Source organism: Beta vulgaris, chromosome 5 (assembly GCF_026745355.1).
Source record: "Beta vulgaris subsp. vulgaris cultivar EL10 chromosome 5, EL10.2, whole genome shotgun sequence".
Lineage (NCBI taxonomy): Eukaryota > Viridiplantae > Streptophyta > Magnoliopsida > Caryophyllales > Amaranthaceae > Beta > Beta vulgaris.
In genome coordinates, this window is record NC_079206.1 from 8459229 (window position 1) to 8486750 (window position 27522).

At 36.9% G+C, this 27522-nt stretch overlaps 2 protein-coding genes across 3 annotated transcripts; both read left to right on the top strand.

Moving 5' to 3' along the window:
- Positions 1–1803: 1803 nt before the first annotated feature.
- LOC104892574 (hypothetical protein) lies at positions 1804–12571 on the top strand. 2 transcript variants are annotated; one of them, XM_048645004.2, is made up of 5 exons: positions 1804–1936; positions 4758–4928; positions 5107–5220; positions 10330–10434; positions 11934–12571. In XM_048645004.2, the coding sequence occupies exons 2-5, from the start codon at positions 4790–4792 to the stop codon at positions 12179–12181; spliced, it is 606 nt and encodes a 201-aa protein (XP_048500961.1). In that variant the 5' UTR covers positions 1804–1936; positions 4758–4789; the 3' UTR covers positions 12182–12571. The 2 variants fall into 2 exon arrangements, with proteins under 2 accessions (XP_048500961.1, XP_019105008.2); XM_019249463.3 differs by lacking the exon at positions 1804–1936 and adding an exon at positions 1946–2067.
- Positions 12572–16320: 3749 nt separating this feature from the next.
- LOC104892575 (ABC transporter F family member 3) lies at positions 16321–25624 on the top strand. The gene is made up of 18 exons (XM_010678542.4): positions 16321–16769; positions 17454–17669; positions 18214–18406; positions 18553–18761; positions 18921–19079; positions 20318–20446; positions 20527–20628; positions 20747–20893; positions 21129–21191; positions 21436–21482; positions 21632–21691; positions 21970–22052; positions 22620–22714; positions 23069–23155; positions 24098–24185; positions 24335–24420; positions 25051–25113; positions 25238–25624. Exons 1-18 carry the CDS (start codon positions 16566–16568, stop codon positions 25358–25360), a joined length of 2154 nt encoding a protein of 717 aa, XP_010676844.1. The 5' UTR covers positions 16321–16565; the 3' UTR covers positions 25361–25624.
- The last annotated feature ends 1898 nt before the right edge of the window (positions 25625–27522 follow it).

Here is a 27522-nt window from a genome sequence, read left to right on the forward strand (position 1 = left end):
CAAATGAGCCTTTAAACAAAAATACCAAAAATATAATTTTAACAATCACTCACAAACTATTACCTATGAAAAAATTGACTTAAAATCAAAGTGTCCAATTTCTTTACAATTTATGAAGTATTGTACTTAATTCAAAAATCAATTAAAAATTATCATATTAGAAATCATAAATAAATTCAATAAATTTCTATTTTGTTCATAGAATTTAACTTTGAAAAGTAAAAGAAACAAAAAAAAATAAAAATGGTGAGACACTTAAGTAACAGAAACTAAACCAATCAAATTTTATTACTTCCTCCGTTTTTTTTTTAGATGTTACACTTTTCAAATCACGAACTCCTAGGTAATTTTTGGAGAGGAGAGAGATAGAGAGAATGAAAAACAAAAGGGTCCCATGTGAACATGTGATAGGAGAGAGATAGAGAGAAGTTATTACCCAAAACAAAAGTGTAACATCTAATTTAAAATTTCCTAAAATAAAAAGTGTAACATCTAAAAAAAACGGAGGAAGTAATTGTATTCTCTCATTTTATTCTAAAAGAAAAAGAAAAATAATAATATCCACATTACAAAGCAATTACATCTTACATCTACACTATTCTAAACTAAAACTAGAATAATACTCCCTCTGTTTTTTTTTTTAATCTTTTTAACTTAGAATCTTGGCACTATTCATACTTAGAGAGAATATTCTCAATTGTTTTCAATCTAGAAGAAAAAATATAGTCATGTGAGATCTTGTTTGATTCGTCTCAATTAATACATTATTAATATTCAATCGTTATAATTTTTACTAATATATAATGAAAGATATTTAAGTTCAAAGAAGTGCATTGGGAGACACGTATAGAGAAAGTGAGAATAATAATTAAAAAAAGGATTATGCTATATGCAGCCCTTAGGGTTGCATATAAGATATAAATACACTACTTAAAATGGAAATAAGTTGTGAATTTATGGAAAAATTTTGCATCAACCGATGTAATAAATAATCAATTAATGCAACTTATTTTCATTTTAAGTTTCTTATACACAGCCCTTAGAGCTGCATATAGCTTTTCCCTTAAAAAAAACAAAGAAAGTAGTATTACTTAATGATTACTCCCTCTGTCCCATAATATAAGTCCTGATTCTGTTTTTACACGGGGATTAAGGTAAACTAGATACTTGTTTTATTTAAATAAAAAGATTCATTTTTATTGGGAAACACTTACATTGTTTTTTCTTTTTAACAAAAAATAAAAACTTAACATTAATATTGCATAGTTTAATGTGTAGAGGAGTTTAATGGGTTATGAGATTCTATTTTATCATTAATAATGGTGCATTGGAAGCTGAAATTATGAGGACTTTTTGGGAGTTAAATTATTTTCATGAGGGTATTTTGGGTATAATTATTGATTGAAAATAGAAACAAGACTTATATTTTGAGACACTTTAAAAGGAAAAGGGTATGGGATAGAGGGAGTATTAAATTACTTACCCGTCACATCGCGTGCAAAAATATACTCCCTCCGTCTTTTTTTATTTGGTACATTTTGCCATTTAAGGATGTTTCAATTTATTTGCTACATTTGCAAATATTTCCATATATAGTACATAGGTCCCACACTTTATTTACAAATTTGCCATCACTCCCTTCTTGATTTTGTAAATGTTCCCATATATAATACATAGGTCCCATAATTTACCTATTTGCTTTTTTGTTAATTCCATTTATGTCAATGGTCCCCACTCCTTCCTTGGTCTTTGTGAAAAGTGCTTGTAGCAAATAAAAAAAGACAGGAGGGAGTAATAGCAATTATACAATCACAACACCCTCACGGTGACGGGCCAAACTCATAGACTCATAGTCAAATTCCTTTAGAACCTCTCATACGCAAATTCGTCACTCATACGCAAATTCCAAAGCTCGAATTGCAGAAGCTCGTTTCAGGTTCTTGTTTTGTTCCTTAGATGAATCTACTTGTTTAGACAATTTTTGTTGCGGATTTTGGTGTGGAAATGCGATTTTTAAGATCTACTTCATGTGATTATTCATGCGATTGGTTTTATGCGGTTGTTATGGTTTGTTTCATGAATTCAACTTATTTTTTCTTTATCTCATATATGTTATTTCATGTTTTTAGGGATAATTTACATGTTATAAACTTCTGATTCGAATTTCTGATATAACCTCTTAATTCATGTTTGTTTCATGGAACTAAATGATGAGAAAATTTATGTTACAATTTGTAGATGCGCATATTGTTCTTGTTTAATTTCATCATATCAAATTTTCAAGTGTTGTGGCTGGAAATCAGGGGTGAATGACCTGTCATCCCCGGGCCCAGGGCGGCTGCCCCTCCTGCCCTGGCTCAGGGACGGGCCTGCTTATCAAAATATATTTTTTGTTATATATAAGCTAAAAAAAACTACATCTTGAGGGTTTAGTTGCTATTGTATCAGAATACATTCCATTGATGGAGAAGGGACTCCCCTTATGAAGTTGCTATTGAGATTCATGGTTGTTTGATTATTGTAGAACTCCAGTAGACTACTGAATCTAAGTTATAATTTTGGTAGAACTTTTTGTCTATGCTACCGGTAAAAGTATTGTGTAATTTTACATTTTATTTATAGAAGTAGGGATTGCCATTATCATTATCACTAGAGATTGTGCTTCAATTTTGAGGACTGTAAACCACATAGAACTGTAGTAGTAATAAATTAGTGGCAAGTTTAGATGGAAAATGGAAATGGGTCAAATTTTTTTGCAGCTGAAAGCATATTCATTAATTCTACTTGGAGCATGTTTGGTTAAACATTTTTGGTGCTAAGAAACGCAATCAAATACCTATTCCTTTTTTTTTGGCTCAACATATCTTTGATCCATTACCTTTATTTTGTGGTAATGGATTCCCCTAGTTTCTCACCTTCCTTTCCCCCTTAAATAAGAAAATCCATTTGTTGGTGGTAATGATTTCCTTTCCCTTTCTAGTCTATAGTTTGAACTAAACACCCAATAGAAATAACAAGTTGCCATTCCACTCATTTATCTGATTTATTTCCATTCCATAGCTTGAACCAAACATGCTCTTAGTAGAGTCAACTAATCTTTGGAAAGAGCTCTGGTTAATCTGGAGAATTGAACTTGATGCTAATTACGCCGTTCTTTAGCCGGAGTTGGCCAAAGATTGTTTTTCATAATATAAATCTCTTCTGATGCATGTTAAATCCAGTTAGTAATTCATATATGTCTAAGTTGAAGGGCAGACGTTCTAAGTTTTTTGGCTCAAAAGAATAAAGATCCAAGTTAGGTTTTTTTCCCTCCTCACTGATAAAAGGTTGCTCACGGTGGCGTGAGGCCGTGCGCTACTAAGTTAGATAACTACTGAATTCAAGTTCTAGGTGTTTTTTTTTGTAGAGTAGTTCCCATTGAAAACAACACTCTACCAGCTTCCAAAGATCTTCCTGGTTATTTTAGAAATTTGTTAAGGAATCTGCTAATCAACAAATTCCCTTCCTTAATGTGATAGCCTGACTGGCATGGACTTAGTGCACACTGGAGCCCTACTTCATAATGACAAAGCATACAGTGGTTTGCAGACTGCAATTGTCTTCCAAACAATAAGTTGAAACTAGAAGTCTGTTTAACCATTTAGAAATTAGGATTACGAATAACATTCTCAAGAATCCGGAGTAGTGTACTCCTGTTTACTATCTTTTCTTTCCGCTCCGCAGAATAGTCCTACAAATAGCCTCAATATCACAAATGATCATTTTTGGTAGAATTGAGAGCTGTCTCCATAAATATGCACAATTGCATAATTCCATAAATATGCATAATTGCATAATTCATAAATATGCATAATTGCATAATTCCATAAACATGCATAATTGGGCCAAAATTATAGAAGACCAGCAATAAAAGACCATGCGCCACAGCCAACATAGAAGACCAGTCAATGGAATTACAAACTATCTCTAGCATGCATCTAGGAGAAACGTGCTCCTTTCTTAGATCCTAGCTAATCCATAGGCCAAAATGATATTATCAGCAATGAGCCTTCCGGGCAACTATAGTCTATAATATAAGTCCATGACACTAAATATCTGTTATAACTATAAATAAGACCTTGAAAATCATATTAAACTTACAGAGCATTCTAGAGCAAGCTATTGGCCTAAAGTTTCCAAATGTGGCTTGAGTAGGCATTGTTAAGGTATCCCAAGTTCCCAATTTATCTTTTTAGCGATTTTCTCCTTTCTCACACGTCAATTTAAATCATATACCTAGTTTTTACAATAACTATGGCATATACATTCTCTATTGTGCACTTTAGAATCATCAATAAAAGCACAGATTTGCTCAAAATATTCTCTAGATGTATACGAGGCAATTGGCATTTGTGGTTTTTTATGACGATCATAATTCATATATGTAGCATGTGCTTATTTTGTTTTGCTGCATTTGGGAAAAATGCACACATTACTTTGTGTATATTCGAATGAAATGTCCCATATAAATATCTATGTTAGTACATTTCTGCTATATAAATATAGTATAGGTTAATCTTTATCTGTATTGACTACCACTCATTCTCCCCTTTAGATACTAGGATTACATGGCTGATAGCACACACATTCCATGTAATTTTGTTTGCGAATCGAGGCGCTATTTCATTTAAAGCTTTATGCAAAGTCTGAGGTGCTATCTCATTTTTAAAAAGTTGAGGTGCTGTATTTTTTAACTGATTTGTTTCCAATGCTAATAGGTAATAAGACTAATAACTCTTGGAGTCACAATATGGCAACTTCTTCAGCGTCAGAATCAACAATAGCAGTTGATGAAATTCCAGAAGTGGTAGCTCCTCCCTCAATTCCATCCTCATCCTCCTTTTTTGATGGCTGGAAGGAGCGGATCTTCTACCCTACCCTTCTTGGAGGTCTCTCTCTCTCTCCTCTCTCCCATCCAATGAATAATCCTGATCTTAGTTGTCATTAAATATCTTTTTTTCTAAAATGCAGCATGCTTAATTATAGCGTCCTTTCGTCAAACAAGTTGACTCTTGAGAATAGTACACTTCAAAAAAAGTCCGACTTTGAATGTTCTTGGATTTGTAGGGATTGTTGGGGGAGCCGTTGGGGCAGTGTCAAAGCATCGTAAAGTCCATGGCCTTGCGAATATTTCAGCTACTTATGCTACTAATTTTGCTATTGTTGCTGGCTGTTATTGTGGTAATTCTCTCTCAGATTCTTTATACTGTTTTTTCTTCTCTCTTTATTCATTAGTTCAATTTATTATTTTTCATAATTGCAAAGAATTAACTTTAATAGTATTGATTTATATGAATTTGTGTATACAATCTCATAGTTCAATGTACTACTTAATGTCATTTGAGTAACAATGTTATTTTCTATTATGTCGATCAAAATATAATATGTATATTATTGAGTGCAGATTTGTGTTTTTGTGATTCTAAGTATATATCTGCTAGAAATCAAGATTGCTTTAAGACAAAACTCTAAGGATATGGATGTATTAATGGATCAAAACCAACTCATACAAACTAACTCACATCCGAGAGGCGAGAGTCTCTCCCAAAGAAGTCTAATACAAGATATTTTTCATGATGATCTCCTCTCCTTCCATTCTATTATTTATACTACCAGCTAATGCTGTCTACAGTGCACACATCACTTTCTTTCTGTCCACTACTTTGGTGCTAATCATTAGTACAGAGAAAATTTCTAGGGAATATACTGCCACTCTGTCATTCTATGAGGTAATGAGGTGCTAGTCATCCTTGCTGTTGTTGTGCTGTTCCCTTTTTGCCCCTTCTAGAATAAGTAATTAGGAACCTTCCAGGTTGATTCCTTGCATTACCCTGACCCCAAAGAGCCACCTTTTCCTCAAGGTGGAAAGTAGGGAACTTTGAGTCATTGCAGCAATGTCTTCCCATGTAGCCTCATAGTCAGGTAAGTGTTTCCATTTGATCAAAGCTTGAGTGGGTTTGCTGAGTGTGGGCAGTCTGATCTGACATTGAGGATTGATTCTGGTTCGGCTTCCAAGACTAAGTCAGCAGCGAGTTCAGCAAGTAAGGTGGGATTTATAGGTAAGTAGCCAATAGCAGGTTTAAGTAGTGATATGTGGAATGCAGGGTGGATTTTTGAGTGTGACTCACGGTCAATTCAGTTACTCGAGTCGGGTTCAGGTTGGGTCATCTCAGGTTTCAGTCGTGTCAGGTCATTAAATCAAACATGTCAAACAGGTCGTAATTCGATCAGTATGCCTCGGTTCATTTCTTCTTTCAGGTTCGGTCCGGTTCGGTGCAGTCAATTTAGGTCATTTTTCGTGATCATGTGGTGTCGGATTGGGTTTTTTGCAGGTTTATAGCGTGTGCTTTCAGGTTCAGGTCATGCGTGGGTCGGATACTTATTAGGTCAGTACAATAGAGGTTTGGGTCAAGTTTGAGTCGGGTTCATGTTGGTAGTTATCGGGTTGTAGGGTTGTACCATACTTGATTTCAGGTCACTTCCGAGTCGCTTCGCGCACGGAAAGGTAATGAATTTTGTGTGGCGCTACTTCAAATTTGTATCATTATTTAAGATTTCATTGAAAATTAATGCTTGAATAGTTCATCTAGTTATATGCCTTTTTATAGTAGTGTTAGTTTATGATTTATGTTACTATGTGGTGAAGTCAATGATAAGTCGAGTTATCAACAATCAACAAGTCGGGTAAAATCGAGTAACATGTAGCAACAAGTCGGGTAAAATAATGTACCGGGTCGCGACATGTCTAGTAAAATCAGGTAGCGGGCCACAACAGGTCGGGTTAATGACAAGTTACGTCGAGTCGGTTACAGGTCGGAGCATTTCAGTTATCAGTCTTTATGGGCGGGTAGCAGTTCAGGTCATAGAGTATCGGGTCAAGAGCATGTATCAGTTATTATCAAGGTCGGGCTACAGGTGATCTGTTTTGCCAATATTTTAGGTGCAAGTCAGTTATTACACGTCGTGTTTTCACATCAGGTCATTTTTTGACAGCTCTAAGTGTGAGGGAAGTTTGAGTTTGTAAGCAACATGCCCAATCCTCTCAATGACCTCAAAAGGTCCATAGAATCTAGGTGAAAGCTTTTCATTAGCTCTCTTGGCTAATGATCTCATCCCCTACTTTGAAGTGAACTCTCTTCTTTTACCATGCTTATAGAAATGCATCTGTTGTTGTGCCTTGATGAGGTGACATTTCGTTCATCAAGATTCAAGAATAGCATCTATTTCAATCAACTGTTTCTTCTAAGGAAGATACAGGTGATTGGCCTTGGGCATATCTGGTGAGGTGTGGTGGATCTCTGCCATAAATGGCCTTGAAAGGGGTGCATTTGGGTGAATGCAGACTGGTATTGTACCAAAATTCAGCCCAATGGATCCACTTGGCCCAAGTCTTGGGCCTCCCATTTGTAAAGCACCCGAGGTAGGATTCTAGACTCTTGTTTACCACTTCAGTATGGATGGTAAGTCTGCCCACTGAAGCCTTGGAGCGGGTGGTCTGGTGCACTTCCTTTCAAAATAAGCTCAAAAAGACTTTGTCCCTGTCCGATACAATAGAGATAGGGATACCATGCAGTCTTACCACTTCTTTTGTGAACACTTCAGCCACCATAGGAGCAGAGAAAGCGTGCTTGAGAGTGAGGAAGTGTACATATTTAGTAAATCAGTCTACCGTCACCAAGATGGTACCTTATACTCACCTTGTCCTTGTACCTTATCGCTGGTGCCCAGCGTGACCCCAAACTCCTTGGTGGTAGTGATATGGGAAAGGTTGAGCTTTTGCACTGTGTTGGTGGAGACGAAGTTATGGGTGGCCCCAGGGTCTACCATAACCACCAGTTCTTGCCCTTGTATGAAACCCTTCATCTTTACACTACGAGGGTGGTGATCTCAAGCACGGAGTTCAAGGAAATCTCCAATTGAACTATAATGGACAGTTCCCCTTGCGTCTCTTCAATACTCCCTTCCAGTATAATTTCCTCCATCTCTTCCTCTTCGTTTGCTCTGATGATTACCCCCAACTCTTTCCTCCGGTACTGCTGTCCCGCGCTCCACTTGTTGTCACACGACCACACCTGAAACAGAGGCCTATCTCTTTACTATATTGCATCTCTTCATCTGTTAGCCTTCTCATGCCCAAAGTCGATTTGGGTTGGGTATTTTTTTGGGTGTTTTGGGTGTAAGAGTAAGTGGGTTTTGTGGGCTGGGCTATGGACAAAGTGGAGCCACACTGAGAATAAGTGGGAGAGAAACGAGTTTGGGTAGTGTTGTGGGTTGGGGTTGGTTAGGGTTAGAATTGGGGTTTTTGTGAGAGAAACATTTAATTTTGTCCTCAGCCTTAATGGCCAGGTGCTCAGGTCACACCTGAAGCAGGTCAGTGTCTAATATTCTTCCCTAGGGTTCCCTCTGGGTTGCACTTGCACCAAGGGGGTGGCTGAGGGATCTCTTAACGACGAAATTGTCGCTTTCATCTCTTCCTGGAACCTTCTTTGCTCGTCTCCGATTTGAGCAATCATCACCTCCTGGTTTTCCCTTCCCCTATTTATGCAGCCCTCCAACCTTTCTCCCTGGGTTCGTTGGTTGTTAATGATTTATGTGAGAAATGTATTTACTCTTGCAAAATCTTGTTCTAGCCGGTCCAACCTATGTTGCTGGTTGTCCTCCATATCTCGATCCTTTCAACCTTGCTCTGGTACCAAGTTGCTAGAAATCAAGATTGCTTTAAGACATAACTCTAAGGATATGGATGTATTGATGGATTCAAACCAACTCATACAAACTAAGTCACATTCGAGAGGTGAGAGTCCCGCCCAAAGAAGTCTAATAGTAATACAAGATATCTTTCATGATGATCTCCTCTCCTTCCATTCTATTATTTACACTACCAGCTACTGCTGTCTATAGTGCACACGTCACTTTCTTTCTCTCCACTACTTCGGCGCTAATAAGTAGTACAGAGAATATTTCTAGGAAATATACTGCCACTCTGTCATTCTCTGAGGTTCTGAGCTGCTGAGTCATCCTTGCTGTTGTTGTGCAGTGCCCTTAATAAAACGTATTTCCTCAGTTTCTTTTTTGTTTTACCCAATGCCATAGATACAAAGGCCAAACAAATCAAAAGAAACCAAAAACGGTTGGCCGTCTTGGTGAAAGGGAGGAGAGAGAGATAGATTAGACTGGGGAGAAGGTGTTGGGGCATTTATGTGGGCCCTGTTAATGGGGGCAGTGGAGGTCGGAGAGTAAAATAGGGAATAGAATCTGCTTAAACAGATGTAAAGTGACTTTTATTGTTGGGGAGGATGATACAAGTGGATTTCTCCTTTTTTTCTCTGTCATTTATCTTCGTTTTATCCTCAATATAATGACAAGAGAATCTGAACTTTTGTTCTTTGTTCCTTAATTTGCAATGAGAGCAACTCTGAAATTCTCCCGTATCCTTGGCGAGTTATCACAGAACATCAGGAGAATTTGTTAGGGGTTTCATATGATGGTGAAGATGGGATGTCTAACATGATGGTAAGATGGCTGATGTGGTATTGGAGGTGGGATGGACTTCAACAGAAACTGTTCAAGGGTACTTGTGGTAGAATGAATAGGCACTTTTGAGTGTTTTAGGATTACTTATTACTAAGGCTAGCTCTGCGAATAGATAAGTTAAGAAAGCAAAATGTCTAAATGTTATAGGTAAAATACAACTTCATAACAGTAATGATTGAAGTTGAACCTGATATTAGGGCTTGAATAGTGTTCAGCCATGAGATAATAATTATTTTCTAAGTTCTAACCACTAATATATAGCTTATAATTTATGCCAGCAGAGTCAAGAAGCCTCTTAACATCTCAGAGAGGTGTAGGGAATTAGGGATGTAGCCAAATTCAATTTAATTTTTCTTTATATGTGTACTGCTAGAAAATTTTGGACTTATAACATGTCCGTGTGTAGCAATTGGTGCTGAAGATTAGACGTGTCTCGCAAGACCATCATTAAAGGTTTAGTTTATTGCCTGACGATTAGACGTGCCAAGCATGAGGAATGAAACGTGCTTTCCCATGTCTCTTTAGTATCATTCTTTTAAATAGCCTTTACTTGAAAATATTCTGTATATATCATATATCTGATATATGGGCTAAATGTATTTTTCTCATAGCAGAATTTAACTTCACTTAACTTCCTTGAGTGCAGATGTGATGATGGAATGCTAATTACTCTAACCATACTTTGTGAAGATGAAATTCATAAAATATGATGTCTGAAGTTTTAACTGAATTCTAGTTTTGCATGCCAACTTGCAGGAGCTCGTGAGTTTGTGAGAGTAACACGCAAATCTGAACCTGACGATCTTGTCAACTCAGCTCTTGGAGGATTTTGTAGTGGAGCACTTCTAGGCCGCTTGCAAGGTCAGTTTTTTTATCTAGAGTAATTAAGGAAAAAGGGAAGATTGAGTAAGGGTGAAATTGGAGGAAATGGATATTTTCCTGTCTGTCTGAAGTCTTGGAAACAATATAATTTGTTTAGGTAGTGTCTGGAAACTTGTACTTCCTCCGTTTTTTTTTTTACATAATACCCTTTTTTCAAATCACGGACTCCTAGGTAATTTTTGGAGAGGAGAGAGAGAGAGAAAGAAAACAAAAGAGTTACATGTGAACATGTTATAGGAGAGAGATAGAGAGAAGCTATACCCAAAATAAAAAGTGTAACATCTAATATGGAACTTCCTAAAATAGAAGTGTAACATGTAAAAAAAACGGAGGAAGTATTTCATTTCAAATAATGGAGTTGAAACCTGGAATTCAAAGTTTGTATTTTAATTCCTAATCACTGTGGAAATGATAAGAATTCTAAATCCAAAATTCAGAATTCACTACATTTTGTGAAAAAAAGGGGGTTTGGTGGAGGAGAGAGAGGAAAAGGGGGTTCAAGGAGGAGAGAGGAAAAGGGGGTTTGGTGGAGGAGAGAGAAAAAGTATGGGTTTGATTAAGGAAAGAGAAATGAGTGTTAGAGAGAATGAGTAAAGTTGGGATTTAGATAGACTCATTACTTGAGAGTTTAGTTAGGTATGATGAGAGAAATTTCAAATGACAGGGTATTAACTTGAATTTCAAATTCTACTAGTATAGTACTATGGGTCTTTTATAAGAATTCGCACAAATTCCATTATGTCGCATTCTATGGCATCCAAACAATAGATTTCATCCAAATCCAGAATTTGAAATGGATCTTGGTATCCAAACATAGCATTATTGGTTAAATGTTTTTGGGGATCAGGACGCCTTGTAAAGATTTTGAACCAGTTAATCTCAGAACATGAAATACAGGTGTGCAACCTATCAATTGTTCATAGGCACAGAAACAGGAATGTGGTAAATCTCTATAATATTCGTTGTGCATGGCAATGGTGCCGGATTGCAATTAGTGACTTTTTTGTCTGTCTGTGGTTTCATGTTCAGAGAGGCATGCCTGGACTCTGCTAGATCAGTTTTACTAGGGTCTGTATAAGTATGGTAATCGGTGACGTAGTTATCTCCTTTAAACTCCAAATGCAGTTTGTCTTTTTTTTTTTTTTTTTTTTTGATTGGGAAATTAAGTCAGCCCAAGGGCTAACCCCTACCAAGGCTTTAGGAACTACCAGCACATTGGCTGGTAAAGCATGCTAAGGAAATACCCCAACATAATGCTGGGGGTAAGCATGCAGTTTGTCTTATATCTGTTGGCAACTCAGCACATAATATAGCCAGTTAGCCACTCGTGTCTTCCCTTGAGCATTATATGTATGGAAAAACTTGTGGCATATGCATTATTTTGTCTATATGATAGAGAAACTATTAACTATTAGAAATTAGCACATTATTATATATTCATATGTCTGAGTACATACTTTTGTATTGCTTCCTTGCAGGAGGCCAACGCGGGGCTATTCGTTACTCTATAATGTTTGCTATTGCTGGCACAGCAGCTGATTTTGCCGTACTCGAGCTGCAACCTCTTGTGAAGAACTACTATGATTCATTGCTTGGTAGCGACTTTAAATTGCCGGAGTGGTCTCCCATTCGGATACTTGATGAGGAAGCCTTAGCTGCAAAACAAGCTCGTGAAGAAGAACTACGTGCTCAGAGAGCCATAATTATGAGGGGTAAAGAAACTTGATTACAGTTTTCTGACTTATGGTTTGTGAAAGTACAAGTCACAGTAAAAAAAAAAAAATCAATTTAAAGTGTATTAATGAAACGGAGTTCGATTAGTGGCTTCGTGTAGTTTTGGAGAATGTTAACCCATCTAGTGGGTAATTTACCTATTGGAGATAGACAATTAGAAAATAGTTTTGTTTGCTTAGTGAGTAAATTTTGATAAAAGATTAAATGTGGGGCACAATATTTGCTCTTCTAGTCTCAGGCTCTCATTGATATGTTGTGTGTCGTCCAACTTTACGGATGAAAGTATGAAACCCTGAATTCGTAGTTTCATCTCGTACCTGTTCAAATGATGAAAACTTTTGAGCATTCTCCGTTAGTCTTTTAATTTCAGTTACATTCACCACTTTAAATTGTTAATAATTCAAATTGCTTATTATATGATAGCATGTTAATAATTCAAATGTGTTTCACATGGTAACATGTAAGCTTTTATTGTGTTAGAAACATATATTTGCTTCAATATTGCTTATTATATGAATTCCTCATCTTTAAATTGTTAAAAATAATCAGAAGTTTAGAGCGTTTTCCACCATTAAATCTCAAGTTATGTTTCTCCTAGAATAATCCCAAACTTGTATGCCATCTTCTAGTATCGGTCTCAGTTTAAGGGTGACCTTTCTTAACTCGTTAAGTTTTTCATCCCACAGGTGACATCTTCTCTCAACTAACATGAAATGTTCACCTTCGAAATCACCAAAAACAGCGAGTAGAGGAGAGAGAGAAAGAGAGCAGGAGAGAAAGCGAGTCTTTGGGGGTGGGTTAAGAGGATATGTGGTGTGAGGGTGGTTTTGGGATGGTGTTTTCAGAGGGTGGATGAGTAATTTTAGGTGGTGGTTATTCTGGGTGGTTTATGGGGCAGATAGGCTGAGTCGTGTTGTGGTTGAGCAATGGTGGGATTTATTCATAGTGGTGGGTGCTGGTGGAAGAAGAGGAGAGAAAGTGAGTTGATGGTGCCATGGCGGGGCACACAATTTTAACCTAATAAGCAAGTCACGATTAGGGTTAGACCAATATTGAAAGAAGGCATACAAACTTGGGATCATTATGGAAAAAACGAAACTTGAAATCAATGTTGGAAGATGCCTCAAACTCCAAATTATTTTTGACAATTTTTCCTTCTCTTTTCAACGGAAGCTTTCTCAATGTTTTTTTCCGTAGATCGTTTTTCTTACGAAAAATTGTTAGAAACCACCTTTTATAACCATTTTTTTTTGTGAGAAACCACCTTTTATAATTTTTTATGGTTAATTAGTCACCTTTTTGGCTTTCGTTTTTGTTGAAAGCCACCTTTTGCCGGAAATAGGCATTGACTGACGAACTCCGATGTTGACTATCACGTGCATGGCACATGCTGTTTTTCTTCCTTTTTTCCTAGATTTTCCCCCAAACCACCCTTTTCCTTCATTTTTCTCTATTTTCCACTCAGCCATTTCCCCCCCTCTCTCTCCCATTCACCTCAAAACCCATGATTTTCTCGAACAAATTATGGGCACTTCATTCAATCGGGAACAAATAAAATTGGTAGAAATTTATTATAACAGCTTGACAAGCACTATTAGAGCTTTTGATAATCTACAATAAATCCACCAAAACATTTGGAAGAAAGTTGGGATCTTTGATGTAATTAGAGCTTCTACTAATGCTAATTTCAAAGTTTAATTATTGAATTCAGGTAAAAAATGGTGCGGTGAATCTAACTCATTTATCTTTTCCTTTGAGGTGAATCCCATTACTTTGGAAGATGTCATGATTTCGGAAGAAGTTCTTTTCCTAATTTCAAACCCCAAATAAAAATTCTCCTATTTTGAGAACACCTTATCATCTTCTCAGGTTCTCTTTCAGAATCCATGTCTTATGCCCATAAAATATTTTCCCAAAATCAATAATGCCATTCAAGAATCAAAGCAGCAAAGATCAAAAATTTAAAATCACTCTTACGTGAAGTCGAATGCAATCGACTATGATTTGTTGCAACGGTCTTCGTCTTCTTCGCGTTTGAGTGTTAGAAAGGACCAGAGTGTCAGCCCCGTTCTTGACATTTTATGGGCCCTAGGTGAAGTGGAAGAAATGGCCCCTTAACTGTTTTTATAATGTGAATATATTTCAATAAAAGACCAAAAATAATTTATTCAACATAACATACCTTACAAAAACTATTTTTCTTAAAAAAATTATCTCCTTCCTAAAAATCATACAAAGTGGCTTCTTGTAGCATTTTGAGATGCAAAGTCAGTTATAATTACATCAAGTATCAATGTTTTCCAACATATCCATTTTTTTTTTTTTTTTTTTTTCCTTTTTTATAGCCAGATAGATGTTTTTTCGGTAACGTCATATGAATAGAGAATATAGAATGTAAAACTATGTCACCTGTTTATTATGATGTAGAACAATGAAAGAGGCTCGAAATTAATTTTCAGCTTCAACAATAGAGATGAAAATTTGGAAAAAAAATTTACATATACAAGTTTCATTTATTTTAGAATAAATTCATCTAAAAATATTGCAATTTAGCAAGAATACAAAAACCCTGTATATGAAGTACCCAAACATCAAACTTTCAGATTTTTATCCCCTTTGATTCTTTGTCTGCCAAAGTAGAACTTTTCCAGGGGACAGGGGAGTGAAATTCGAATAGAGAAACACCCAAAATTTGCCACGATTATCAAAATTTCGAACTCAACAATTGTGAAAAAAAAGAAAGAATGGAAATTGGTGAGATGTAGAGTTCATGGAAGGAGCTTTATTTATATGCAATTTTGAGATCGATAGAAATTTCAATTCAAAATAGCCGTTTATGGGGGAAATCATCTTCAATTGTGACGATCAATTAGAGATTGAGTAATTGACCGAGGATGGAAATTAGGAACAAAAATATTAAAGACTTTGAGATTTTTAGAATATGGAAAACCAAAAAAAAAAAATTGAGTTCAAGAATTTATTTTAATATTGGAAATTTTCCTTAATTTGGAGAAGATGGAATGACTTTGAAAGTTTTGAGGAGTAGATAATTGAATGGGGGGTGTTGTTACGGAAGGTTGAAGAAGATAATGAACGAGTCATTACAGTGATACACGCACGCGTCTTTTTCCTTTCAACTGCAAGTTTCATTTTTTTTTAATACAAGCTTTTAATTTATTTGGACTCCCTTTCTTTGGGCCTGGGCAGGAGCCTCGGGCTCCTGCCCAGCCCCACGGACGAGCCTGCACAATGTTAAGTTTCAGTGGTGGTGTTTAAAAGAGCTGGATGGAGGAGAGATAGAGAAACAGGTGGTAGTGGGTTGCAGTGGTGGTGCCCTAGTGGGTTTTGAGGTGAATGGAAGAGAGAGAGAGAAGGGAAAATGGTTGAATGGAAGACAGAGTTATAGAGATAGATGAAGGAAGAGGGTGGGTTTAGGAGAAAATCTGGGGAAAAAAAAGGAAGAACGAAGGTCAACGCCAGAGTTCAACAGTCAATGCCCATTTTCCGTTAAAAGGTCGCTTTCAACAAAAAAAGAAAGTAAAAAAGGTGGTTAATTAACCAAAATAATTTAAAAGGTGGTTTCTCAGAAGAAAGTGGTTATAAAAGGTGGTTTCTGACAAAATTTTCCTTTTCCTTAACAATTTTCTAAATCATAATGTTCGGATGAGTCATATATAAATAAGGACACATCAATTCAGCAAGATTAAAAGAAATATATTGCAAAACAAAATTAGGTTTTATATCAAGAGAAAAATTAAATTGTTGTCAGTTTAAAGTTTTGTCTAGCTTTTGAGATAAAAATATCAATTCATTAACATTTTGTGTTTCCCGATCTTTTTCAATTTTTTTGAAACCTACAAACAACAATAGCAAGTCTTAGTAAGACAATCCGATGTTACGACTTAAGGTCAGAATTCAGACAAATTAGTTAAGTCTTGCAACCAATTAGTTAAATTTTGAAAAATAATTATGATAATAATAACAACAATAATAATAATAAGTTTTTAAATATAAACATAATAAGAACTTATCTAATTTGATATATAATCTGATATTCTGATATGAACTTATTTTTTCTAATCTGAAATACCTAACAATGAAATGAACCTAGTTTAAGCCCAGGCGGGCCAGGTACTTGCAAAATTTTCAGGCCTACGCAATACGCAGAGCTTCTATCGAGACTCAAGAGTCAGCTGAAACCCCGTATCCCGTCTCTCCAGCAGCTTTCTTACGCCAATTCCAATTGCAATTCCTCCTTCATTCAAAGGAGCGACGCACCACAAATTGGCAACTGTGAGTGGCGAAGTACCTTTCTCTCTCCTCAATCCTCATTCTCTCTTCTACAGTCAGTAATTGCTCGCACTTAGAAGAAGAAGATGACAGAAGTAGCGAGCTCGGTGGTACACGAAGTGTTGGGAAAAAGAGCTCAAGAATTAGACGATCCTATTCTCGATTACATCGTCAATGTCCTCGCCGATGAAGACTTTGATTTCGGCTCTGAAGGTGACGGCGTTTTCGACGCTCTCGGTGAACTCCTCGTTGATTCTGGTTGCGTCTCCGATTTCTCCGAGTGTCGCTCGGTTTGTTTTCTTCTCCTCTTTACTTGTTAATTCCTTCAATTATACTTTTCATTATCACCTAAACCTAATTTTTGACAATTTTTTTTACCTATTTGCAAAAACCGTAGCATAATCGTGTCGTTGTATTGTTGCTTAGTAGCTAATTTACTTGCCAGGGTTTAGGAAATAAAGCTCGATTTTTTGTTCAACTGTTGAATATTTTTTTATGAACAATTTTTCTGATATATGCTTTATATTTGAATCACTAAAGTTGTTTGTTGAAATCGAAATATCAGTGATAGGTTGGTTTTCATATACAAGGATTTTGACTCAATGTCGGAGTCGGACTTTTATGTTGTTGTTGAACATACAATTGAATAATGTTATGTACAAAAGAATGTTTACTCCAATCTTAGAAGGTTTATTTATAGGTTTAGACGAGTCCGGACTTTATGTTAGTGTGGACTTGTTCGAAGATGTATGGAGGACGATGAATGTATTGTCAAGCAAAAGGAACATTTTTAAGTGAAGCCTTGATGTGGCTTCTTTCTACTGGAATACTGCTGTATATTAGGATTATTATTTGGTGGGTTTTTTGACTTGAATGTTGAAGAGCATTACATAACATATTTATAATCTACTTCAACTCGTCATGTTCTGATTGTAACATATCTGAATTGCTTGCGCTTTTGGTAACCTTGGCAGGTATGTGGCAAATTATGCGATAAATTCGGGAAGCAGGGTTTAGTCAAGCCAAAACCGGCTGTAAGAAGTCTAGCAGCACCAGTGAGGATGTTTGATGGGATGGATGAAGAAGTGGTGCCAAAGAAGAAGGTTGAGGAGATAGATGGCCCTCTATTGACTGAGCGTGATAAAATGAAGATTGAAAGAAGAAAAAGAAAGGATGAGCGCCAAAGAGAGGTGAGAATCTTGTTACTTCTACAAGTTGGTTTATCACAAGTCTTTGAAGTATATATTTTTATACGGCGGTGGATGTAACTAGGAGCCGTTTAATGTCTCAAATTGGATGCCTGTTTGTGCTAGTTGATCGTATATTCTGTATGATCGGTAGTTATATGGAGTAATTGTTGTTGTCATCCCCTGATCATTCTTTTTACAGCTGAAAGCTTCACTATTATTTTACAGTGCTAGAATATTAAGAATAAAACCCATAACTATTTTCAGTATGTTATTTGGCTTGAAGTGCTAGGTGACAAAATGCTTTCCCAATCTATAATTATTTCAATGAGCAGGTACATGTCTGACACCTCGCTCAGAAGGGTTTGTTTTATGTTTTAACATGCATTGTGTAAAATGGCATGATGGACTTCCTTCAGAGTTCGACTCATATCTTGGTGGAGGTGATGTCTAGAATTCTGAGGTCTAGGAGTGTGGTCAGGAATTGGTGGTTCATGTCTTTCACAGATGCCCTTAACATCCAATTTTTTTTGTTCAAATAATGTAGGCTCAATACCTAAAGCACGTGGAAGAAATGGAAGCTGTCAGAGCAGGAATGCCTGTTGTATGTGTAGATCATGGGCAAGATACTGGTGGACCTTCCATCAGGGATATCCATTTAGATGGTTTTAGTGTATCTGTTGGAGGCCGGGAGCTCATTGTAGATGGTTCAGTGACTCTTTCTTTTGGGAGACACTTTGGTACACTTTCCTCACTATCTGATGAGCTCTTTTATTTCTTACGTCTTGTTTATTAGAAATAAAAAAGAATAAATTAACTGTCAAAATTAATGCAATTTGCTTTTGTTGTTGACTGATCTAATGCTAGCATTATACTTCATTTGCAGGACTTATTGGAAGAAATGGTACAGGGAAAACTACATTCCTCAGGCACCTGGCCTTAAAGGCCATTGATGGTATCCCGAAGAATTGTCAAATACTTCACGTGGAGCAAGAAGTGGTGGGTGATGACACAACAGCCTTGCAATGTGTGCTTAACTCTGATATGGAACGAACCCAACTTTTGGAAGAAGAAGCTCGCTTATTAGCCTTGCAGGTTATATACAATCAACTTCTGATATCTAACTCATCACATGTCTTTTTTCAGGAGCTTTATATAGCCTATTCACTTGGAGTTGAATATGCTTTTCCTATTGTTATCGTTCTTTGTTAATCCAGACTGTGGACCAACTTTCTGTATTTCTCTTTTCCGTAGAAAGAATTTGAGCTTGAAGGTTCAGATGAGAAAAACAACGGTCAATTGAATGGAGATGTTGACAAAGATGCCATCGTGCAAAGGCTGCAAGAGATATACAAAAGACTTGAACTCATTGATGCAGATTCTGCGGAGGCCCGAGCAGCTTCTATTCTTGCGGTTAGTAAGGGTGTAGTATGATGATACTGCCTTTTGACTATATTCTTGGTTTAGCGATGTGGTTGCTAGAAATGCATAATTTGGTGTTCTGACTGCTCTTTGAATTCCGTGGACTAATTTTTTGCAGTGATGTATTCTTGTCCTGATCTTAAGCTTTTTCTTGTGTGAGGCTGTCAGCTACATACAATATAGGGAGCTTATTCTTGAGTGAGATACATACAATATAAGGAGCTTATTCTTGTGTGAGCTACATACAATATAAGGCATACTTAGATTTTTACTTCTAGGTAGGGATTTAAGGTCGCGCCCTATTATTCAGTCAATCACTATTAAAGAATGTGTAATTTGTTGTTCCTGTTACTTTAGACTACGATCTTAATCTTTTTTACTAAAATGATACTCTAAGGTGCTATCATTTCATAAAAGTTGACAATACTACGCTATGAGCTGCCTTTTTCTACTGGTATTGGGGCCTGTGTGTCATGCGGTAGACTTCCACCTACCAAATCAAGTGTTTTCTTTGAGAAGCAGACAGTAGCTATGTTCTAATAAATTAGCCATGTGATGAGAGCTTATCTTAGGTGGCCAGTGGGTTTGTTCAGGCCCAGCCCATCCTGTTCAGGCCTGAACTTGAAGCAGCCTTGCCTTGGGTTAGAAGTGGGTGGTTCAGATTGCTGTCTGTTTTTTTTCTTGAACCAGCTCTGTCTGTTTTGCCAAATCCTTAAAAGAACTCTAATTAGTTTTAAAAAATAATCCTATGATTCGATAGGCTGTTTAATTAGTTTAGTTCAGCCTTGGTGGCCTGGTTTGAACTGGCACATGGCAAGGCACAGCCTAGCCAGGATTTGCTCCATAGTTATCCCTAACCAGGCCTTACCTTATGGTTGAAGAAGCTCACAACACCACCGCTATGCCGCTAAAGAAGCTCTTGTACGTTGTAAGTTTTTTTTTTTTTTTGGGTGTGTGTGTGTATGTGTGTGTGTGTTCAGATGTACATAGCTCTACCCTTGCCTGTTCGTTGTGAGTTGGCTCTATGAACTGTACCACAGTCCATTCAGTATGGTGTACTTAAGGCACATATTGAACAGAATTCCCATAGCATATGAAGCTTAGCGAGGAGGTACAATGTCCTTGATGTTTCATTTAAGCTATCTTTGGGGGAATGGAATGCTTGCTAATGAGTGTTGTTAATATATATTCAAAGTACTGATAGTTTGGTGGCAATTGGAATATATCAGGGTCTTAGTTTCTCACCGGAGATGCAGCACAAGGCAACAAAAACCTTTTCGGGAGGATGGCGAATGCGTATCGCTCTTGCACGTGCTTTGTTTATAGAGCCTGATCTATTGCTTCTTGACGAACCGACAGTACGTATTATGCGCTTTGAGTTACTTATTTGATATTATGGATATAAATCATGTAATGGTTGCATCTGTTTTATGGGCAGAACCATCTTGATCTACATGCTGTGCTGTGGTTGGAGACTTACTTATTGAAGTGGCCCAAAACATTTATAGTTGTGTCTCATGCCAGAGAGTTCTTGAATACGGTATGAGTTTATATTTGGAATTGTGCTTCGGCAAGGATATTGTTTTGACTAGTCTTACCTTATTCTGAATTTTCTAAGTGTGGAAGTGTTTTACATCCCTCTCAAAATATGCTTTCAGGTTGTCACTGATATCATTCATCTACAAGGGCAGAAACTGACGACATATAAAGGGAATTATGACACATTTGAAAGAACAAGAGAGGAACAAATGAAGAATCAAATGAAAGCATTTGAGGCTAATGAAAAATCTAGGGCACATATGCAGGTCTTGTTGTCAAAATTTTCTGCTATCAGTTTACATTTTTACCTGTTTATACTGTGCTAATGGTTGGTTTCTAGCCAACTGATTGACCATCACACATTCATTTCGCATCAAATTTATTTATCTTCTTTGAATGTGGCTCTGTCCTCTGGCATTTCCTATAAGATCTAATAGTTATTTCTTGTTGTACTTTCTAGCCTGTTTTTTAGATTGATAAGCTCTTCTTCCTATGTTGCAGAATTTCATTGACAAGTTCCGTTACAACGCAAAGCGTGCATCTCTTGTTCAATCTAGAATCAAGGTGCTAATCTCTTGTTTTATGGCTTTGCTATTTGCTGGAGGATCTAGATTTTAACTTGGTAACTTTATGTTCCAGCAGAAAGCTGTGTAAAGTTTTTTTTAACAAACCTCTCTTTAAGAAAATCTTGTTCGTCAAAATCTATGTATAACTTTGTTGGTTTCCAGTTCTAGATTATACTTATGTTGATTAGTCCATCTTGTTGGATTTCTTACCGATTGTTTTCTTATTTTTCTTATTTCATTAGGCACTGGACCGCATGGGTTTTGTGGATGCGGTAGTTAATGATCCTGAGTATGCACTGCGATCTCCATTGCTTTTTTTGTTTTTGTTTTTGACATTTAGCCAGTTTGTTTGACATTTGAGGTGCCTTTGGCTTTGTATATGACACCTTATGCTCTCAAGATCCTAACAAGTTTGGCTTCAATTTTTGTCTGTGGCAGTTACAAGTTTGAGTTCCCAACGCCAGATGACCGACCAGGCCCTCCTATCATAAGTTTTAGGTATATATATGTAGTAACATAACTTGTTTGCTCTGGAAACTACTCAGAATTTTGTTTCATCTTTCTAGTAACTTATGTGCTCAAATCTCTGAGAGTATTTTCTATCATACAATAGATTAAAGTTATTTTACTGTTCCTTTTGGAACTATGTGGAACTCTGTTCTCTAATGTCTGATTTGTGACAATTACATTCAGTCTTTGAAAAGAACCTATAGTGGATATTAAGTTAGATTTAGTTCTTACATTTGTTTAAATCTGAATGTTGTTACTTGTTATAGTGATGCATCATTTGGTTATCCTGGCGGGCCAACATTATTCAAGAACTTAAACTTTGGGATTGATCTGGACAGCCGTATTGCAAGTAAGATTTAGATTTTAGTTCTTAGTTCTTTTTGTCTGCTTGTAGGTGCTGATGGATACCCCACGTATGACCTATGTGATTTTGGTTCTTACATGTTTCTTTTGTTGATGGCTTGATTTTATTGATTGCACCAGCGTAAAAGTATATCTGTACAACTGCAGTAATTCCAATTTTCTGCGACTCTACAGAAGGCAATATTGGTTCTAGATTTTATGTTTGACTGATATCTTTGTTGTTGATGAATGTGGGGAAGGATGCTGATTTTTAAATCTGAGAAGCACTGCCATGCTGCCATCTTGTGTGATTGTTTTGATTTTGCACCCATTTAACGGCCATGATTCATGAGTCGTCGTATATTAAGCATACTTAATATTTGCTAAGGAATTTGGTTCAGCTTTAGATGAGACATTTTGCTATAAATTTTACAAGTGACAAATGCTTTATTTAGGCGAGGTGCCTGTTAGAATGATCCTGTGTTGATTTGGTCCAGGCTTTTATCAAAAAAAATTATTTTGACAGTCTTGATAATTTTCTCTTGCTGATTCTTTTGTTAACGCTTTTCTGCAGTGGTTGGTCCTAATGGTATTGGTAAGTCCACTATACTCAATCTGATTGCTGGGGAACTGCAGCCAAGCTCAGGAACTGTTTTCCGCTCAGCCAAGGTATGCTGTATGCACATTGGTGCAGTTTCTTATTGTTTTCCCTTGTTGCAACTAATTTCATCCTTGTTTTCTGGAGTGTGTAGCCATTGATTAGTAGTGGCATACGTAATTTATTCTGTAAATAAGATTTGTAGCAATTGCCTGTGCCAGTCCCTTGCTAGTTGCTCCTTTTCCAGAACTCTTTTAGTTTTGTATTGTCGTCATGTATGAAGCATTGCAGTTGGTTTCCTTTCTTCCTTTGAGACTGTGCTTATTGAGTACTACTGTCATTTCTACTGGATTCTCTCTTTCTATCCTATGAGGCCTGGAGGAACATGTGGGTGCATGGTTTCTCATTGTATGCTATACATGCAGGTCCGTATTGCTGTATTTAGTCAACACCATGTTGATGGATTGGACCTGTCTTCTAATCCTCTTCTCTATATGATGCGCTGCTTCCCGGTAAGTTTTTCAACTTTCAAGAACAACATTCTACTTGTATATTACATGAAAATGTCATTGAATTACATAAAGGTTATATTACGTGATTATTTTGTAAAGTTTATCTAACTTGGCAACTTGCCATTCCTTGCAATATGTCACGTGGTCAAAAACTAGAGCAAAATATTGGTTGTCGTGCTCCATGTTTTTTTTACAGTTTCTCTCAATTCTCAAAGCCGTTATGCATTTTGATTCAATAAAAATTACATTTGATGAATTTCTAGGCTCATGTTGTAGTCCTATAATTGTTGAAAACCATCTCATTTCTTCAAAAGGTAGCAAGGTGCTCAAATGTACATGCCCAAGTATTTGCTAAATGATAGTAAAAATCATATACCTGATTTACTAAAAGTGAACATATGATGTAACACCTGTAATGGCAGAATAAATTACTTACACAACTATGCCACCATTGCGTTGATCGTGATGGCAGATGTGGCCATAATGTTCTTTTCGTGGCTACTTGTGTAATTGCTGTGACATTCTTATGTCTTGTGTTATGTTTTCCTTTGCATACTTTAATTAAAGGGTTTTACTTAACAACCCAAGTTTTCTATTTTTTTTTTAAAAAAACTTTTTCCAACTTACAATCAGCTTTTTGACACTCCCTCTGATACTTTTGGCAAATTTCCTTGGTTCTCCCCCAAATATAAGCTTGTAATCTTTTGGAAACAGTGGTAGTATTACTCAAGCCATGCTTGGGGTTATATTAATTTATTAAAGACTAATTTCTAATGCAGTTGTCCAATTATGTAGCAGATGTAGCATCTTTCTAATGCAGTTGTCTATGCTTGGGTTAGGAGGGATATTTAGTATGGAAAGTCTGCTTTAGTAGCTTTTGCTTCTGTATATAAGAAAATTGACCAAAGGGTTCTTGATCCCCCCTTGTTTTTTTCCTTTCAGGGTGTGCCTGAACAGAAGTTGAGAGGTCATTTGGGTTCATTTGGCATAACTGGAAATCTTGCGCTCCAGCCTATGTACACTTTATCTGGTATGTTCCTTCTCAGCACATCAATATGCTAGTGACTCTAATTGTCATGGAAACTAAGTTGGTCTTAGGTTCCAAAAGTGGAATTGTTGTCCATGTATCTTTTATTGAAATGTTTCTTGTTGGTCCTGCAATGTTGTATCATATAACAGGTGGACAAAAAAGCAGAGTAGCATTTGCAAAGATTACTTTCAAGAAGCCACATTTATTGTTGCTGGACGAGCCATCAAATCATCTTGTAAGTCTGCCATTTTGATCTTTGTCCATAAAAAGTGTTGAACCATGGTGCGGGTGGCAGAGCCCGCAGAGGCCTCAAATATATCAAGTGGATGAATTTATGGTCTGTTACGAGATCTATTGCTCCATTGCCTATTCATTTTTTTGTGTAAATTCGTGTCAAAACCTTGGTAATAGTTGAACCTTGATGAGGTAGCCGAGGCCTCAAATGAGCTAGGTGGATGAATTTATAGGATTTTTTAGTGCTTTATCGTCTAGTCAATCTCTGTGTAATTTATGTCAAAGCCTGGACAGTCAATTTCTCGGGTTATATTGGGGGGGGGGGGTTACATTGGATGGATTTGTTCTTGCTGTTTGCCAAATTGTTCTGTGTAATCATGCTTTTGATTTTAAGCAAAAGATTGGCAACCACATCACTAATGATTGTGCCTCAGTTGTACATAATGTCTAAAAGTCACCAAATTCATTATATCATTTTTCACCCTGATGTTTAAGGGAAATTTCTTGACTGTAAGCCATCAAAGCAAACATAGCAAAAACTTTGTATGTAGTTTGTAGATTTTTCATCTTTGTGGATTTGTCATTTCATCTGAACTCGCTTTGGACAAAATATGATGTATTTGAACTGCAGGATTTGGATGCTGTGGAAGCACTTATTCAGGGTCTTGTTATGTTCCAAGGAGGAATACTGATGGTATCATCTTTTAACATTTAGCTGTAGCTACCATTTATTGTTTATGTTTATAACTAGAAGAGATACACAAACACGCACTCGCAGCAACTTTTTGACCGAACAAGTGATGTTTGTGTGTATGCAGGTCAGTCACGATGAACACTTAATATCGAACAGTGTGGATGAGCTGTGGGCAGTTTCTGATGGCATAGTGACACCTTTCCGTGGAACTTTCCAAGATTATAAAAAATTACTTCATTCATCTTAAATTGAGTCACTGATCTGTCATCAGAACACGAGCTTTTACATAGTGGGCATAGGTTATCGCAGGTTCGAAACTACAAAAATGTTTGATACTATGTCAAAACATGCCCTAAAGTACAATTTTTGTTCATGCTGGGTACTGTAGAATGAAGTAATTATTATTACTATACTACAAGCACTGATAAGTTATCATTGGTCTCAAGGTAGGAGTCTTATTATGTAACAAGCAAACATATTGAATTTAAAGGAAGCATATTTATTTTCTTCACTGTGCTTAATGAACTCTGTTCAGAAACTTGTGCTAAGCATTAGCTTTAAATCTTTTTGATATTCATTAGCTTATGTGATTACAAATTTGAATTACAACTGCCATATGGAAAAGTGGCGAAAGCTATTTGGTGTTTGTTGAACACTTGTGTGCAAATTTAACATAAGAGTTGAGAGAGTACTAGAGTAGGCAACTTCTTGTATGGTCACGTGGTACAGGACTACAGCTTCGGAGCTTCCTGTGTTTTTGTCTACTTCTCAGAAACTTCCACTTCCTGTGTAGATATGTGTCGGCACAAGTTCTTCTATGGGTCGCCTTGCTCCTTCCAACAAACAACCATGGCAATACATCTTCGAATAATGTAAAACTTTGATCTTCATTCTTTTGGAACCTGATGTTTCGACACGCTCCTTTTTTTCGTAATCCTTAGATGCAAAAGCACATCTACTTTCCATCAATTCCCTTTTAAGTTGATAAAGTTTTGCTTCTTTTATCCTCTTGAAATTTCAAAATGGTTTACAAGTGCTAAATATGTGAGTTATGTACTTCTATAATAGTGTAAATCAGATTTTTATTGCGGGAACTGAAATTATTTCTACTGTACTTTTGTTTGATACTTCCACGGTATTATCATTATTACCTCTCACAATACTCTTTATTCGTTTCCCCAAAACATACAAACCCTAGGCAAAACCCTAAGTATACCCGCCCTCTAGGAGGCTCACTGGTGGTTGACTGGCTGTCGGTGAGCTTTGCCCGTTTACCCTTGGCTTTAATTATATCTTTCGTCGTTTCCTTCCCCGATTGTCTTGTAGCAGTTAAATCTAATTTCCTGCACAGGTTCCTTTCGCTCTCGTCGGCAAGTCGGTTGTTCTCTTCGCCGACAAGGTATATCCTTCCCTTCCCCTGTAGCGGTCGTCGGACATCCCTTCCCCTGTAGCGGTCGTCGGACATCCCTTCCCCCTCCCTTGTTTAGGTTGTCCGTCGCCCCCCTCCCCCCGTGTTGCTTCGTTTTCCCCTCCCCCTCCCCTGGTGGTCGGGTTCCCCTTTCCCTCCATCCCCCTTAGTTTACGGGCTTCCCCTTCCCACCTCCCCCTAGTTTAGTGTCTTAGTGAGTCTCCCCTTCCCCATTCCCGGTTAGTGTGTTTGTTGGCTTCCCCTTCCCCTTCCAAGTTATTGTGTCGTTGTCCTTACTAAAGCCTAAGTGTCGGCTTTAGTTGTTTAATTCTTCACGTTACGTTGTTAGTTCTTAGTTGGGTTAGTATGAGTAAGTTGCCTGCTTACTCAATCTGCTTGATAAGTTTGTTACTTGCTGGAGGCAGTCCTTGTTTTCAAGGTGTTGAGCCTGGTCTGTATGGTTGGTCAGGGTTTCTGTTTTTGTTTTATGGAATTGAGCGTGGAAGTGCGTGGCAAAAGGTTTCATTGTTGGAGTTTGTTTTATCAGATTTTGGTAATTGGATAATTGCTTGAGATCTAACAATGGTTAGATTTCAGTCTAGCTTGGTAATGATCTTATCAATCATTGCCTTGACAAATTGATGTTTGAAGGTGGCTCCCTAATTTGTTAATTGGGTTTATAGCACGTCAACTAAGTTGAGCTTAGAAGCTCGTAAATGGGAATAGAAAAAATGCATATCAAGTTCGGAAAACAATACCAACCCGGAGCAACGCCCGAACCTAAATACTAGTTTTAAGACAATAACTAGTTCACTTTGTCGGTAGAGTTCCAACATCCAAGGAGGTGATACCTTGGACCTATAACATATTTTCTTGTCTCCCATATACCAAAAAGAAATAAGAAACACACCAGGAAAAGAAAAAAAACTAAAATTGACTAGATGTACTAGCATTCTTCATTGCTATTTGCTAACAATGGATCTTGCTTGTATGTAAGGTGA

Coding starts and splice junctions, on each gene's coding strand:
- LOC104892574 (XM_019249463.3), top strand. CDS start 2,040: ATGCGATTGGTTTTATGCGGTTGTTATG. Junction 4,929..5,106: donor CTACCCTACCCTTCTTGGAG/GTCTCTCTCTCT, acceptor TTGGATTTGTAG/GGATTGTTGGGGGAGCCGTT. Junction 10,435..11,933: donor ACTTCTAGGCCGCTTGCAAG/GTCAGTTTTTTT, acceptor GCTTCCTTGCAG/GAGGCCAACGCGGGGCTATT.
- LOC104892575 (XM_010678542.4), top strand. CDS start 16,566: ATGACAGAAGTAGCGAGCTCGGTGGTACACGAAGTGTTGGGAAAAAGA. Junction 17,670..18,213: donor AGGATGAGCGCCAAAGAGAG/GTGAGAATCTTG, acceptor CAAATAATGTAG/GCTCAATACCTAAAGCACGT. Junction 20,629..20,746: donor CCAGAGAGTTCTTGAATACG/GTATGAGTTTAT, acceptor ATATGCTTTCAG/GTTGTCACTGATATCATTCA.